Below are 13733 nucleotides of genomic sequence, written 5' to 3'. Positions count from 1 at the left end.
AAGAGCTTGCAAGGAAATAGGAACAGGGAAGCAAAGGAGGTCCAGAAAAACATAAGACTGAGAATTTCTAGAGATTGTGATGGAGGCTTTATTAATTGATTAATTACTGATTGGAGTTTATAAGTGGATAAGATGATTAAAACATAATAATCAGGACTGGCTACATAATTTTTTTAAAAATTGTTTTATTTTTTTCAGCTTTATTCAGCCATAATTGACAAAACTGTAAGATATTTAAAGTGCACATTGTGATGATTTGATATATGTATACATTGTGAAATGATTCTATCTAGTTAATTAACACATCCATCCCCTCACATATTTATCTTTTTTTTTTTTGTGAGAACATGTAAGTTCTACTCTCTCAGCATATTTCAATTATACAATACAGTGTTATCAACTATAGTCATCATGCTACACATTAGATCCTCAGACTTTATTCATCTTATGGCTGAAAGTTTGGATCCTTTTACCAACCTCTCCCCTTTCCCCCCACCCCTAGCCCCTGGCAAGCACTTTTCTGCTCTCTGTTTCTATGAGTCTGACTATTTTTTTTTAAGATTCCAAATACAGGTGATACCATGCAGTATTTGTCTGGCTTATTTCACTTAGCATAATGATTCCATAAAGGTCCATCCATGTTGTTGCAAACAGCAGGGTTTCTTTCTTTTTTATGGCTGAATAATATTCCATTGTATATATATCACATCTTCCTTATATATTCATCCATTGATGGACACTTGGGTTGTTTCCATATCCTGGCTATTATGAATAATGCTTCAATAAACATGAGAATGCAGATATCTCTTTGAGATCCTGATTTCATTTCCTCTGGATACATATTGCTGGGTCATATGGTAGTTCTATTTTTAATTTTTTGAGGAACCTCCATACTATTTTCACAGTGGCTGCACCAATTTACATTCCCAGTGACAGGGGCTTTAGACTATTCCAGGCTGTGAGAGTGCCAAGGAATCCTCTCTAGATTTCAAGTGTTAAAAAGATCCCAGATGGCATCTGTGTTTTGGAGAAAAATTCAGTTTAATTCAAATAACAGTTATTGAACATTCACTATATGTAGAGAACTGTGCTGGGTGCAAGGAAAATAGGATTCAGCTAAACATTCCATAGATGTGTGCTGCTGAAACGAAAAGAAAGATCAGTCCCTTCCCTTAAATTGCTTATAATCAAGTAACAGAGAGGGACAAGCAAGCTCCTAGTTTCAAAGCAGAACGAGGTAGGAAGTCCTGGCGGGGCATAGAGAGCGAGAGAGCAATCAACTATAATGGGTAGTAGGTTCAGAGAGGTTATTCTTGCCACATGCATGATGTATATTTATAGAGACATTTTATTGAGTACTTACTATGTACCACAACCTATGCTGAGATCTTTCTATTTAATTCTCTAAACAACCTCATGAGATGGGCATTATTTGGTATTTATTTTAGGGCTGAGGAAATGGGTTGTTAAGTTCACACAGCTGGTGAGTGTTGAGCCAGACTGGATCCCAGCTAGTCGAGTGCAGAGCTCACATCTGTCACTACACTGCATGAGGACAATTTGTGGGACCATCTGGGTGAAAGGCTCGCAGTTCCTCCTGGGTGTAATGCAAGTTGTAGTTAATCTAAGACACAGGCTTCCTCAATACACTTCACTTTTAACATCACTCATAACTTGAGACTTAGAAATCATAAAATGCAAACAATTCCTATTCTTCCCCCCACCTCCCCAACAACCTGAGCTGTCTCTAAAAGCAATAGAGATGGAGAGAGGTAGATGCACAAAGGGGCCTTGTGGAGGCAGCCCTGTCAGCAAGTGCTCTTTAAGTTGTTTTTCCAGAGGTGGTGACAGATCTGCAACAGCACATCCTCACCTTGTGACTGGAGCTGGAGCTGCATTCCCTGCCAAGGAACAGGACAAAACCAAAGCTCTAGTCTGGTCTTGAACTTGACCTCTGTCTTGGTGGGCTTTGCTGACTGATTTGACCTGCTATAGGCAGAGGTCATGGTCATCTAGTGCCACCACCCAGATGTGCTAAGAGGCGAGAGGTGTGCTGTTCATGATGGGAAGGGCTGGGGATTTTTCTGATGAAGCCAATACTCCATGATACTCTGAACTTATCACAAGGATAGTCATTTCCTTCTCCAAGGCAATCCAGCCTAACATTCTACCTTCAAGGCATTAGAGTCTATTCACTGAAATAAATTTTAAAAATTACCACCAGTCAAACATGAAGTGGTAGATGCTGAGTGAGTGGTTCTGCTCAGGGCTCTGCGTTTTCAGAGATGCTGAGCTTGGTCTGGGGCCACCAGAGAAGACTCCACTGCAGGGGCTGGGCTTGCCTCTGCAGACCTAGAGGAGGCACTGGAGAGTTTTGAGCAGGGAGACAACAGGATCAAAGTGATGCTTTAGGAAGGCGATTCTGGCTTTGAGGTTGACTCTGAAGAAGAACCACCACCAAAAAAAGCTTTGCAATGGTGAAGGAGGTGTGAGGACATGGTGCCAGGATGATGCTGCCAAGCAGGCTGGCTGACCTTGCGGCGCTGCCATGGGTCCCCTGTTCTTGCCCTATATGGCTATAGACTCTGCCACTCAGGCACAGGCCTCCCTCATTTCTAGCCTGCTCCCTCTCTAGTTCCTAAGAGCGTCTTCTCTCTGTTTCAGCTCTTTCAATACCAGCTCTGTTTCCACCCCAACCCCTACAGAATATAGATTTCACAATGTCCCACAAACCTCTTCTTGGGTTTTTTTCACCTATCTGAACCATCCCAAGCATGTTATATCTCCTTATTTCCCACAATCCTCTCTTGATTAGACCCTCTTTCCCCTTTGCTTTATCAGTTACTTATCACTGCATAATGATTGGTCTATCTTGAAATATAAATATGAAGAGTATTTGAAACCAAATTGCAGCCAGGGGTGGACGTGCTCATCATCTAACCATCCCCTTATCATTGCACCAGAGCTCATCTTTGACTCTGCTCTTGCTATCCCCTTATCACACAAAGCCGGAGGTCACTGAGACCAAAATCCACCCTTCCCCACTGAGAGAAATAGAAATTGGGAGATGGAAAAAAATCTTTCACATTCATCTCCTGAGGCTATGAAATTTACAAGATACAAGAGAAGTGTTCTTTCTTTGAGGAGGCTGGATTATTTGTATAGGGACTGAGTTGTAGTCTCGAGTGGTGGTGGTGATGGGGACAGTGGAAGAGGAAGGGTTAAAAAGAGATGCAAGAAGAGAGTGGTCCATGGGAGACAGCTTCCAGAAGCCTACGCAATGACACTTTGCTTCTTGTGTAAAAAATGAGTAATGAATAGCTTTGAGATCAATCAACTGAATCAAAGAACAAGTAATTACTTAAATCTTTACCAGGTCCCAGCGTAAATTACATCTGAGAATGTATGCGTGCATGCGTGCACACACACATGTCCTGTAATTCTTTGCCTTCTAATTAGGACAAGGGCTGCAGAAGAGTCCTCGGTGTAGGCTGCAGTGGCAGGGGCAGTTTGCCCTGGGATACAGTCCTACTGGCCAAACTGAGGCATCTTCCCTCTCTTTGCTCATCCCCAGAGGCTAGCTCTGCCTGTTATTTCCTGGGGAGGGAAATAATAGCTTCCCACTCTGGTTACACATTTCTACCACGCTGTTGGATGTTTCCTCTTCTCTTTGGTTGGCTTTTTCTGGGTTTTGGGAACTCTTTCTTTGTTCCTAATCTGTGTTTGTAGGCTTTGGTCCTCCTTGACAATGTCGTTAAGGCACAACAATAAGGTTCAGTTAGATTTCGGCCATCACCTCTCCACCTTCCCAAGTGGCAGTGTGATGCTGTGTGTTTCCCATTGTTGCTATAACAGATGATCACAAACGGCTTAAAGATACAAATTTATTATCTTACAGTAGTGGAGGTCAGAAGTCCTAAATGGGTCTCATTAAGCTAGGTCCCAAGGGCTCTTTTCTAGGGTTCAAGGAGACTCTGGCTTGCAGGCTCCATCAGCAAAACTAAAGCCCTGCAGGTTACAGGACCCACCCTTCCTAAAAGTCAGGTTAGCATCAATCTGATGTTACTTCAGCTGGTCCCTTCAGGGTCTCACACTTGAAACCAAGGGCTCTTAAATATTTCTTTCTTCAGCAGACATAGATCTATCCCTGAGAGTTGTGAGAAACATAGCCTGCTCAGTCTCGCTACTGCGCTAGTGATTCTTCAGTGCCTGGTGCTGCTCCATCCCCACCCCACAGATTGCCCTGTCTGGAATATCATCTGAGCCCAGCTCTGCTTCCTATGACTGCCCTCCTGGCCCAGTCCTCGCACCCTCATTGTCCCACTTCCGTTTCCTCAGAGTACATAGTACTCTTCAGATGGCTGATCTTCCTGTAAGTACAAGTAGCATTTCTCGGTCCCAAAAGTCCACAGATTTCTGTGTTTCCAGCACTGAATCAAGAAGATTTGCCTTGCACTGCTTCATTGCATTGAATTTTATAGTTTTAATATATCACAAGTCTGCAAGAGTTATGGATTCTATAAAACTGATTTCTGAATATTTAAGGTTTTAACTTGTTTTCTCTGTGATTGACAGGAGGAAAAGCCACTTTTGCAGCACTAGGGGTGAGCAGTTTTGTGTTCTTGATCTCTCTATAGCAGGAAGGCTCTTGTGAAGTCTGCCGTGAATATGATCAGAATCTGGCCCAAATGACAAGATGTCTGTGATTTTTTTAAACTCTAATTCCCCCTGTTGTGAAGAAGTCTGTATATTTGTTTCCATTTTGATGGTGTTTAACCTTTATTATCCTATGAATTAATTTTTTCTAGGCTCCTAAACATCAGAATTGATGTGGAATGGATGAGGTCTTACTTGGATGGATCGCTCTCCTCAGGGCATTTGTCTAGAGAGAAGATATGAACTTAAACCCTCTTTGGAACGAGATGTGGCATAGACAAGTAAGCAACCTCCTCCTTCTATCCCCACACCATGCCCTCACCCAACCCCACCCCCTTCTCCTCATCAGCTCCTCTACTCCTCACCCAATCTTGTACTAATACTTCCGATATTGCTCAAACATGCAATGTTACAGCATGAAGGCAGCACGCTTTTGGAAACATTTATACTCAAAAGTTAAACAGAATTGCCTCGTCTCCACAAAATCTAAATCCACCTCATCTCCATCAAATACCCTCCCTCATCCATAAACTCTAGTGAAACTAAAGTGCTTCAAGTGCTGAGAAATTATAAAAGAGAGAGCTGAAAAGACATCTTTCCACTTCCAATCTGAAATTGCCCTTTTGGAAAGTGAGGACATTTTTGGCATGAAAGGTTTGAACTTTTTCCTTTGCCTAATGGAATCAGCATAGTTCCAGCATATTCTTGTGATTTACTGTCCTTTCCCTATTCTAGCATTAATCATACATTTTCAGTATTACTTGTTTGATTATAGTCTTTCCTAGTAAACTCCAAAAATATTTGTTGATTTCACTGCAAAAATAACATCCATCATAACGACCAAAGGAAAATCCATGTCTTGAAACCAGCAGCTTGTGATTCACCACACCTAGATTTAGACTGTCAGGTAGGAATACATTTTATCAGTTATGTGGTGTTCGCCCTCACCGGTCTCATAGCGGGCACACACTGGAGCTGTGATGTCGTTCTCACCCAACAGTGGTTGCTGATTTCATCGTAATTTTTCTCTCTGTCAAAACTCCCTGACCCAATATTGAAGTTTGCTAAGAATATTTTTGGAAACTCTTCCCTTAAAAGTGGTTCCTTTACAGTTTTATCCATGGAGTTAAAGAAAATGTTTACTTAGGAATGACCTTAGTGACTCATCCTAAATGTAGAGGGGCAAGCTGTGGTGGAGAGCAGTGGCATTTCCTCCCTCCAAGGGCTGGCATTAAAGAAGCCATTGGAGGTCCTTTCAAGGTGTCTCTCATTTCAGTCCCACCGTTTCTTGCTCTTGATTTCCTTGTCTTTGAGAGACCACATTAGCAAAAATAAATGAGAACACAGATGACCTGAATACTTTAAGCATTTATTTAGTAGATACACATTGAACTTGATACACTGCAGACATGACTTTTCTTTTTTGCCAGCATTCATTGAACATTTATAACAATTACTCATGTATTGGAGCACAAAATACAATGTCAATTAATTTCTCAAGCAGAAGCCATATGACCCATATTTTCTGACCACAATGGTTTTAATTACACACATACATACACGCACAAGCAAGCAAAATAAAACATCTAAGAAAAAAATCAAAACTGTAATTACAGAGTACTTAGAAATGAATGAAAATGGGAACACTTCAATACAGTCAAAGCTGAACTCAGGAAAAGTAATAATCTTGGATGATTTTTTTTACCTTAAAAAAGAATGAAAGTACTAAGCACATAATTTTCAAGAAGCTGGTTTAAATAGAGAAGATAGACAAAGAAAAATATTACCATACATAGAAAAAGATGGGATCAAGCGGGTAACCTGAGAACCTGAGTAAATGAGGCCAGTGGAGGAAATCTAAAGATGATCCACGACTTTTCTTGGAAATAGGTATTGTACTTTTCTAGGGTGTATTTTCAGGACTTCAGTACATCCTGACTTCCATCAAGACGTGGAAGATATTCAATAGCTGTTTAAACTTGATGATAAGATGATTAAAAAATCTGCCACTTTTTCATTTTTAAAAAGGAACTATGAAATAAATTGGTATTATCTTGTCAAAATTTCAAGGTACAGTTAAAAGTTTCTATTACCCACAGGAAGATTGAGGACTATTTAAAACTCCTTATTGGAAGCTAAGAAAAACATGTTCTATGGGTCAAAAACACCAGGTGTTGTACAAAACACACAACAGAATGGCAACTGAGCAAAATCAAAGAGATTATGTCATTAAACTAGTTTTAATTTTTTGTCCGAGTTGTTTGTAAGCGTTTTTGTTTTGGGATAAATCTGTGGAGCACACCTGCTCACTCAGTTTCTTGGGGATGCTATTTTGGGCAACTTTCTTTTATTCCCAGATTTATACCAGCCTATGCCCGGCTAGTCAATATTTGCCATCAGAGCATGATAAAGCTACTCTTGCTCCTGAGTTTTCCATTTTTGGGGACAGAGATTCCACTTTCTCCTACTCCCTACAGATTCAAGAGTAGATTGTCTTTCAGGCTTCATTTTTACTATGATTGTGCACGTTTGTCCTTTTCAATACTTCATAGGCATTTTAGTGAAATGTAGGAAGAGGGGGGCTATTAGGGAGCTTTGGGGCTATTAGGTGGACCCAATATTATACGAGAATTCTCTACTGCAGCATTTTCAAAACTACGTTACTTGGAATGTTCTAGTTGATGCTAATAGGTGTTCCGTAGTTCTAAATCCCCCTTTATAGATTTACCTTAAAAATTAGCAAATTAAAGCCTCTGAGAAGTCCTGAGTGAAGAAGTTTGGCTCACTTTATTTAAATAAGCTTCTATTTGAGCACACAGCACTATTTCACAGCTGCCTGGGGCTGGCTTTAGGCTGGGGCTGACAGTAGGTTTCCTTCCTGGCTTTCTTCTCCTTGGGGCAGCCTGGACCAGCTTTTGGACTTCCATGACACTTTCTGCAGTACTTGGCACCTGGCTATTCACATGTGTTGTGATCCTCCCACTGATTTTATTTTTCCCCCTTTAAGAGCAAAGAATACTAACTCTGATAAGCTCCCACCACGTGCCATCCCATTAGCTGCTTTCAATATGTAACCCAGATGCTGGACTCTTCCTCTTGATGGGAGTGTGTGTGTGTGTTTGTGTGGGGGGTGTGTGTTTGGGGTGTAGAGTTGGGCAGGAAAAGTGGTCTGTGAAAACAACCCTACTGGTAGCCAGTTGGACCTCTACACATAGGCTCTCTTTGCAGCCCCTCTGCTCACATCAAAGGTGATTCAAATGTCTGCTAGTGATGGGGTGAAAGAAGTTCTATTCTTCACCTTCTGGAGCCCTGAGGAAGGTTCAATGGGTTCTTCATTTCAAAATCACCATGATAGAATCCAAGTCCTACAGCATTGGTGGTGAAGTATTGGGCACGGATCCCCTGGTTTAGCTAGATATGTGCTGTCCCTTAGCTAGAGGCAGGGGCAGGAGGTGAGGGAGTACAAGACTGTTCCTCACACTATGAAGAATATCCCCCCAGACCCCTTTTTTCTTCTTCATATAGCACTTTCCCCTCCTTCTCTGTCCCCTCACTAAAGTCTGTCTCCTGAGGTCTTCATCTCATTCCCATTCTGCAAGCACTTCTTCAAGCCATTTCTTGAGTCTTGGAAACCTTCAAGCCTTTGGTAGGTAATAGCAATCCTTGTTCTTGCCCTTTCTGCAGACAGGCAGGAGGAGAAGCAAAGCTATGGCTCCTAAAATCGGGGTGTGTGTGTGCGTGTGCGTGTGCGTGTGTGTATTGCCATCCGTGGCAATCTGTGTTTTGAGGAATTTCTTGCTTTTCTCTGCTATCTAGATGACTCCAGATCTTTAAGGAACACCATACCCTTGCATTTGGAGGGTGAACCACCCACCAATACTTGATGTTCGCAAAAACTTTGGGGCCTCGTTGTGCAGAAAGAGTATTTTTTCTTTTCTAATACTGGCTCAGATTACAAAGTCCCCATTCCAGTTATCTATTTCTGTATAACAAATCACTCCAAAACTTAGTGATTTAAAAGAAAAAACATACTTATCTTCTAATAAATCTATAACTTGGGCAAGATTCAGCAGGATGACTGCTGCTCTGTGACGTCTGAGATCTCAGCTGCAGAAATGTGTGGTCTCTCCACTGGGTCTCTCCCACGTGGTGGCCTCAGCGTAGATAAACTTACATGGTGGCTCAGGGTTCCAAGGGTGAGTGTTCCAAGCGATCAAGGCAGAAGTTGCAAGAACTTTTCTGACCTAGCCTCAGATGCTGTATTCTATTGGTCACATGAGACCAGCCCTGACTCAATGTGGGAGGGAGCTACACAAAGGCAAGAACATTAGGAGGCAGGGTTCATTGGAGGACCAAATTGGAGGCTGGCTCCTGTTCAACTTCAAAAGGCAAACTGATTTTTTAATGCAAATTAAATTTGCATAGGATGTGACACCACTGTACCCAAAAGCTTCAGTGGCTATTCCACCAGAAAGAAGAGATCCAGACATGTTTTCTATGCTTCTTTCAGCCACTGTGCTGTCTTTATTAAATGGAATATTGAATTAGAGGCAAAGAGGTTGGTACTCTGGCATTACATTTTATAGAGTAGCAGTCATATTTTCCACCCTGGCTCTCAAAGAATCCATCTTGACTCTGTACATTCAGTTTTGCATGTTGTATCAGAGAGGGAGGAAATTCTGGATGCTGGCTTTCAAATGAGAATAAGGCATCCAAACTACTGTGAAACCAGCAGCCAACCCATCTCAGCTCCCAACTTCACGCTGAGCAGTAACAAAAGAAATAAATGACGACTAATGATGCTTTGGTTTGGGCAATATGCTTACATGCACAGATGCATCCACTTAAGTCTTTTAAAAACCAATTGTTCTATTGATTTTATTGCTCTGTAACAAAATAAACCAAACTGTCACTGATTCCAAGGTCATTGTGAATTGGAGTTTACCTGTATTAATGACTAATAGGAAGCAAGTTTGAATGCTAGGAGGCTTGAGGAGGAAGGCATCACAGTATATCGCATTCTTGTAAACATTAGTATAAGTACAGAGTAATAGAGATTCCCCTAGTTGATGCTAAATAAGCCCTAAGTTCTTCTGTTTCAGAGGGATGAAGCATTAAGGATTCTTTTCCCTTTTATATCTGCTAGGGTATAATATACTGCCCTAAGAAGAATGGATTCCAATTTGGCTACTTTTCTCCTAAGAAAAGTTTTTTGTTCTCCTCCATGTTTCTGGTTCCCTGTGAGGTGGGTTCAACTTCCAAAAGGGAGTCCTATAGGATGGCATGAGAGAAAAATGCTGTCCCCCAGTATCGAGGATGTAACATGAAAATAGAGCTCATCTTCGAGACTTTTTGCCACATTCTCTTCCCCAGCTCCATCTCCTTGGGGAAAGGACTTCATGACTGAAGGGGCTGTATAACCTTTGATACATAAGGGCTCTTTGTCCCACCTTAACCCCACTTGGCCCTTTGTATCAATGCCTTGTTTCCCGCTCTGTCACCTCTGTAGGTAACTAGAGTAGCAGGAGGGACTGCCTGTCAGCCATCTTTGGGGCAGATCAGGTCTTTCTGTTGGTGCCATGTCACCTTAGCCCTCACCTCTAATGCACACTACCAGGACTTACTCAGAGGACAGAAGAGAGCACAGTCGCAAAGTGAGGGGGCCTGAGGGGTGCACTGGAATGTTGGGGGCTAGGAAGCAGGACTTCCTGATGCTCTGCAGTGAGACTGTTTAGGGTCTCAGATATGATGACACTGATTGGTCAGTACTGGGGACAAAGGTCTGGAAGCAGAATCACATTTGGCTGCACGGATCTGAGCCTCGCACTGGGGCCACACTGCAAACTGGAGCTCACTCCAGTGGGATAACTTACACCCTGCGTACAGGGAGGGAGTTGAGTCGTGGAGGACAGCTGTGGTTACTGCCCTGCTTCCGCTGCCAGGTACGGCACTCCGCTCTGCAGCCGACTCTCTCAGCTTCGTCCCCACCTCGGGCAGCCTGGATATGCTGTGCGATGGGCCCTCTGTCTTGTGGCTGTTCGTCCACAGTCTCAGATCCTTGAGTCTTGTCCTACTGTTTCCTGGGTGGCCGGGTGAGTGCGGCAGCTCCTCTGGGTTGACACAGTGTGAGATGAGGCACCGCAGCAGAGCTTGCCCACTGCAAAGGGAGGAGCGGCCAGCAATCAGATGTTTTCTAGGACATCGAGGGGGACGAGGCCTCTCTTCTTTCCACTGAGGACTCTGATAAAGCCGTCTTGTTCTTCTTCAGAAGTCACGCAGATCTGAATGCCAAGGAAGACAAAACCAAAAGTGTCAACCAGAAAGAGGCTAGAACTTGAGCTTGAATCACTGCTCGCCGAGGTCAGCGGAGCACCAAATTGGAAAAAGGAGAGCAGGTTCAGGGTGGGAAACTGTGGCTCTGTGAGAAAAAGGTTTAATCAAAAATTAGGCAGAACACTGGGTTTGGAACTAGGTCCAAGCGTTGAATGTTTTCTGAGATTCAGTTTTACGAATGAGGGTCAATAAAATGAGATTGATAATACTGTCCCTCTGAAGAGTCACTATGAGGACAGAATGAGATAGTGCTTATCACAGAGCCTAGCTCGTGGCATGCAATCCGTCCTCAATGTGTTATTTAAAGATCCAAAATAATAGTTACCATTTAGCAGGCTCCTGTCATGTGCTTGGAAGTTTATATATATATAATATCAGGAAGTCAAAGGAGGCTATTTCATTCCTGGCTCCAAGCAAAGAGACGCCATCTCCCATATTCCAGAGTAAGACCACCTATGCTGCACTTAAAAATGAAGTGGTTAAAATCCACTTGGGTACCCTCGTCACTTACCACTTATAGGACACTGAAGGGCATATAAAGGTGGATGTGGCCAGATGTAAATGAGAAGAGGTTTTTGAAGAGTGTTGTGAGTTTCTCTCACTTGACCTGCTTCCATGGGTGGTGGGTTATGTCTTAGGTTGGATTCCCTAGAAACAGAGTCTCAGACAAGAATTCTTGTGCAAGTGACTTATTGAGGGTGTCTCAGGAGGTGGGAGGTAAGGGAAGCAGGATGGGGCAAGGGAAGGAGCTAAGCAAGGGTGTGGTCTCAGCTGGAGATGAGCCTCAGTCTGATCCTATGAGAGCTCTGGAGCATGAAGTACACCACGGAGTTGTCCCACTTTGAAGGAAAGGATCTGGCCTTCTGGACCCCATGTCAGTCACTGGCCACTGGCTGACCTGGGGCGTGAGAGGCATAACCTCTCAGGTGAGGCAGCTCTTGTTCCACGAAGGGGGATTCACTGGAGAAGGAGAAGCTGTGAGTTGTTAGTAGCCAACATGGCAACTGGGAGATGGGTGCACCCACTTAGTGAAGGGGGTGTGCGCAGGGCACCAAGAGAAACCACTACACTGGGCTCTTCTTTCACACAGAATAAGGGGCTTTAATAGGACACTTAAAGAGCTTGATTTGTGACTCTTGGGGCTTGGGGAACATAATGAACTCGTATCTGAATTACGTTTCAGAAATCTACTGTGAGAAATGTAAATGGAAAAGGGCTCAGGCAGTGAAGTAAAGAGGAATTAATTTATAAAAGCAGAGGATGTGTTGACTGTGTCACGATGACCAGACGCGGGTCACTTATGAGACAGTAACAGCCCAGGAGTCACGTTAGATCTTACTAGAGCTGATAGTGGTAAAGTGACCCCCAAAAAGAGGGTGCGCTACTTGACTTTCAAAAGCTGAGACCTGCCATTGCCCATGAGAGAAACACCACAGGTGAGAGACCCCAGTGATGGGCAGGGAGTATAAATCTTCCAAGAACCCAAAGAAATGCCTTGAGAGAAGGATTTACCTTTAAAACCTGTTAAAGAGTGAGTTTTCTTCTTTATTGTAATGTGCCAAAAATTCAGCAATCCTTAATAGAAGTCCAGCCAGTCAGCATCAATGAATAGCTGAACACCTGCCCCCTTGCGCAAGTTTGTTCTAGACGCTTATTTAATACATGTTCAATGGAAATATTTAAATAAGGAAATTAAATTTGAAAACAACTGACACACGGACACATAGATGTTGAATTGTGTTGATGTTGAATAGAGAGAACATTTGGCAAGGAATCAGAAAACCGAAATCCTGGACAGAGCTAGGGGCTTTAAACCATTACCTTACGCCTTAGAACAACCAAAAAATGGATTGCAGTTTGGGTCTCCATCAGCTTTTAGGTCATTTTCAGAGTTTTCCATCATTTATATGAACAGTAAATTTCAGTCTCTCTAGCAAAACACCACTGATGGGTCAGATGCATGCCTGTATATAAGATAAAGCTTTGTTTTTCCTTCTCTTTCTTAGGATTTCAGTGTGGAAGAGAAACATTGCCTGATAGAGGCAGCAGAAGAGTTGTTTGGAGGTGTCTCAGCAATAGGAGGCCAAGAAGCACAAACGTTTCTGCTTTGCTGAATGTATTGACTTATTTTGCACCTTCTGGTTGGCATCTCTAGAGTTATTTGATTTTGGGAGACCTCTGTAAGGATGAGGAGTTCTGCACCCTCTATGTACAGCTTGGACAGGCTTGGGAGCAGACAATGGGTAAATAAATGGAGAAGTTAAAGAAAGCTGAAAAAAATGAGTACAAATGACTGAAAACAGGCTTCCGCAGCTTTTACTCTACCCAGAAATGAAGGTCTGGAATTTGAAGTTCTGATGGTACAAATACATAACTTTCCAAGCTTGAGAATCTAGCATTTTAGGAAGCAATAGGAGAGTTGGAAACATTTCCTTTCATTAGAGGTAGAATGGAAAGATCAGCCCAGAAGATTAATTATGGGTAGAAAAGGGTGGGAGGGGGGTGAAAACCAGAGGAACTACTTTGGGTTGGAGGGCCATGAATAGGGTGACCAACTTGTCTTGGTTTGCCACGACTTTCTCAATTTTAGCACTGAAAGTCCCACATCCTGGGATATTCCTCAGTCCCAGACAAGCTGAACAGCTGATTATTCTAGCAAATGTTTTACACATCAGGCCAAGTCAGACATACTTCAGTTGTCGAGGGACCCTTAATTCCCTGCTTTCTACATTCATTCATTAAAC

General features: G+C 42.8%; 1 protein-coding gene across 3 annotated transcripts in view; it reads right to left on the bottom strand.

The window, feature by feature from the left end:
- Positions 1–6012: 6012 nt before the first annotated feature.
- STAC (SH3 and cysteine rich domain) overlaps positions 6013–13733 on the bottom strand; it is a 152336-nt gene continuing 144615 nt past the window's right edge. For all 3 annotated transcript variants that reach the window (XM_004419483.3, XM_014790458.2, XM_087430688.1), the window contains one exon: positions 6013–10937. In XM_004419483.3, coding sequence (XP_004419540.1) covers positions 10839–10937 — 99 coding nt within the window. In that variant the 3' untranslated portion in view covers positions 6013–10838. The remainder of the gene's footprint in view (positions 10938–13733) is intronic.

This window comes from Ceratotherium simum, chromosome 5 (assembly GCF_057802395.1).
Source record: "Ceratotherium simum simum isolate JZ-2026a chromosome 5, ASM5780239v1, whole genome shotgun sequence".
Lineage (NCBI taxonomy): Eukaryota > Metazoa > Chordata > Mammalia > Perissodactyla > Rhinocerotidae > Ceratotherium > Ceratotherium simum.
This window is presented reverse-complemented; position numbering and strand designations above follow the sequence as displayed.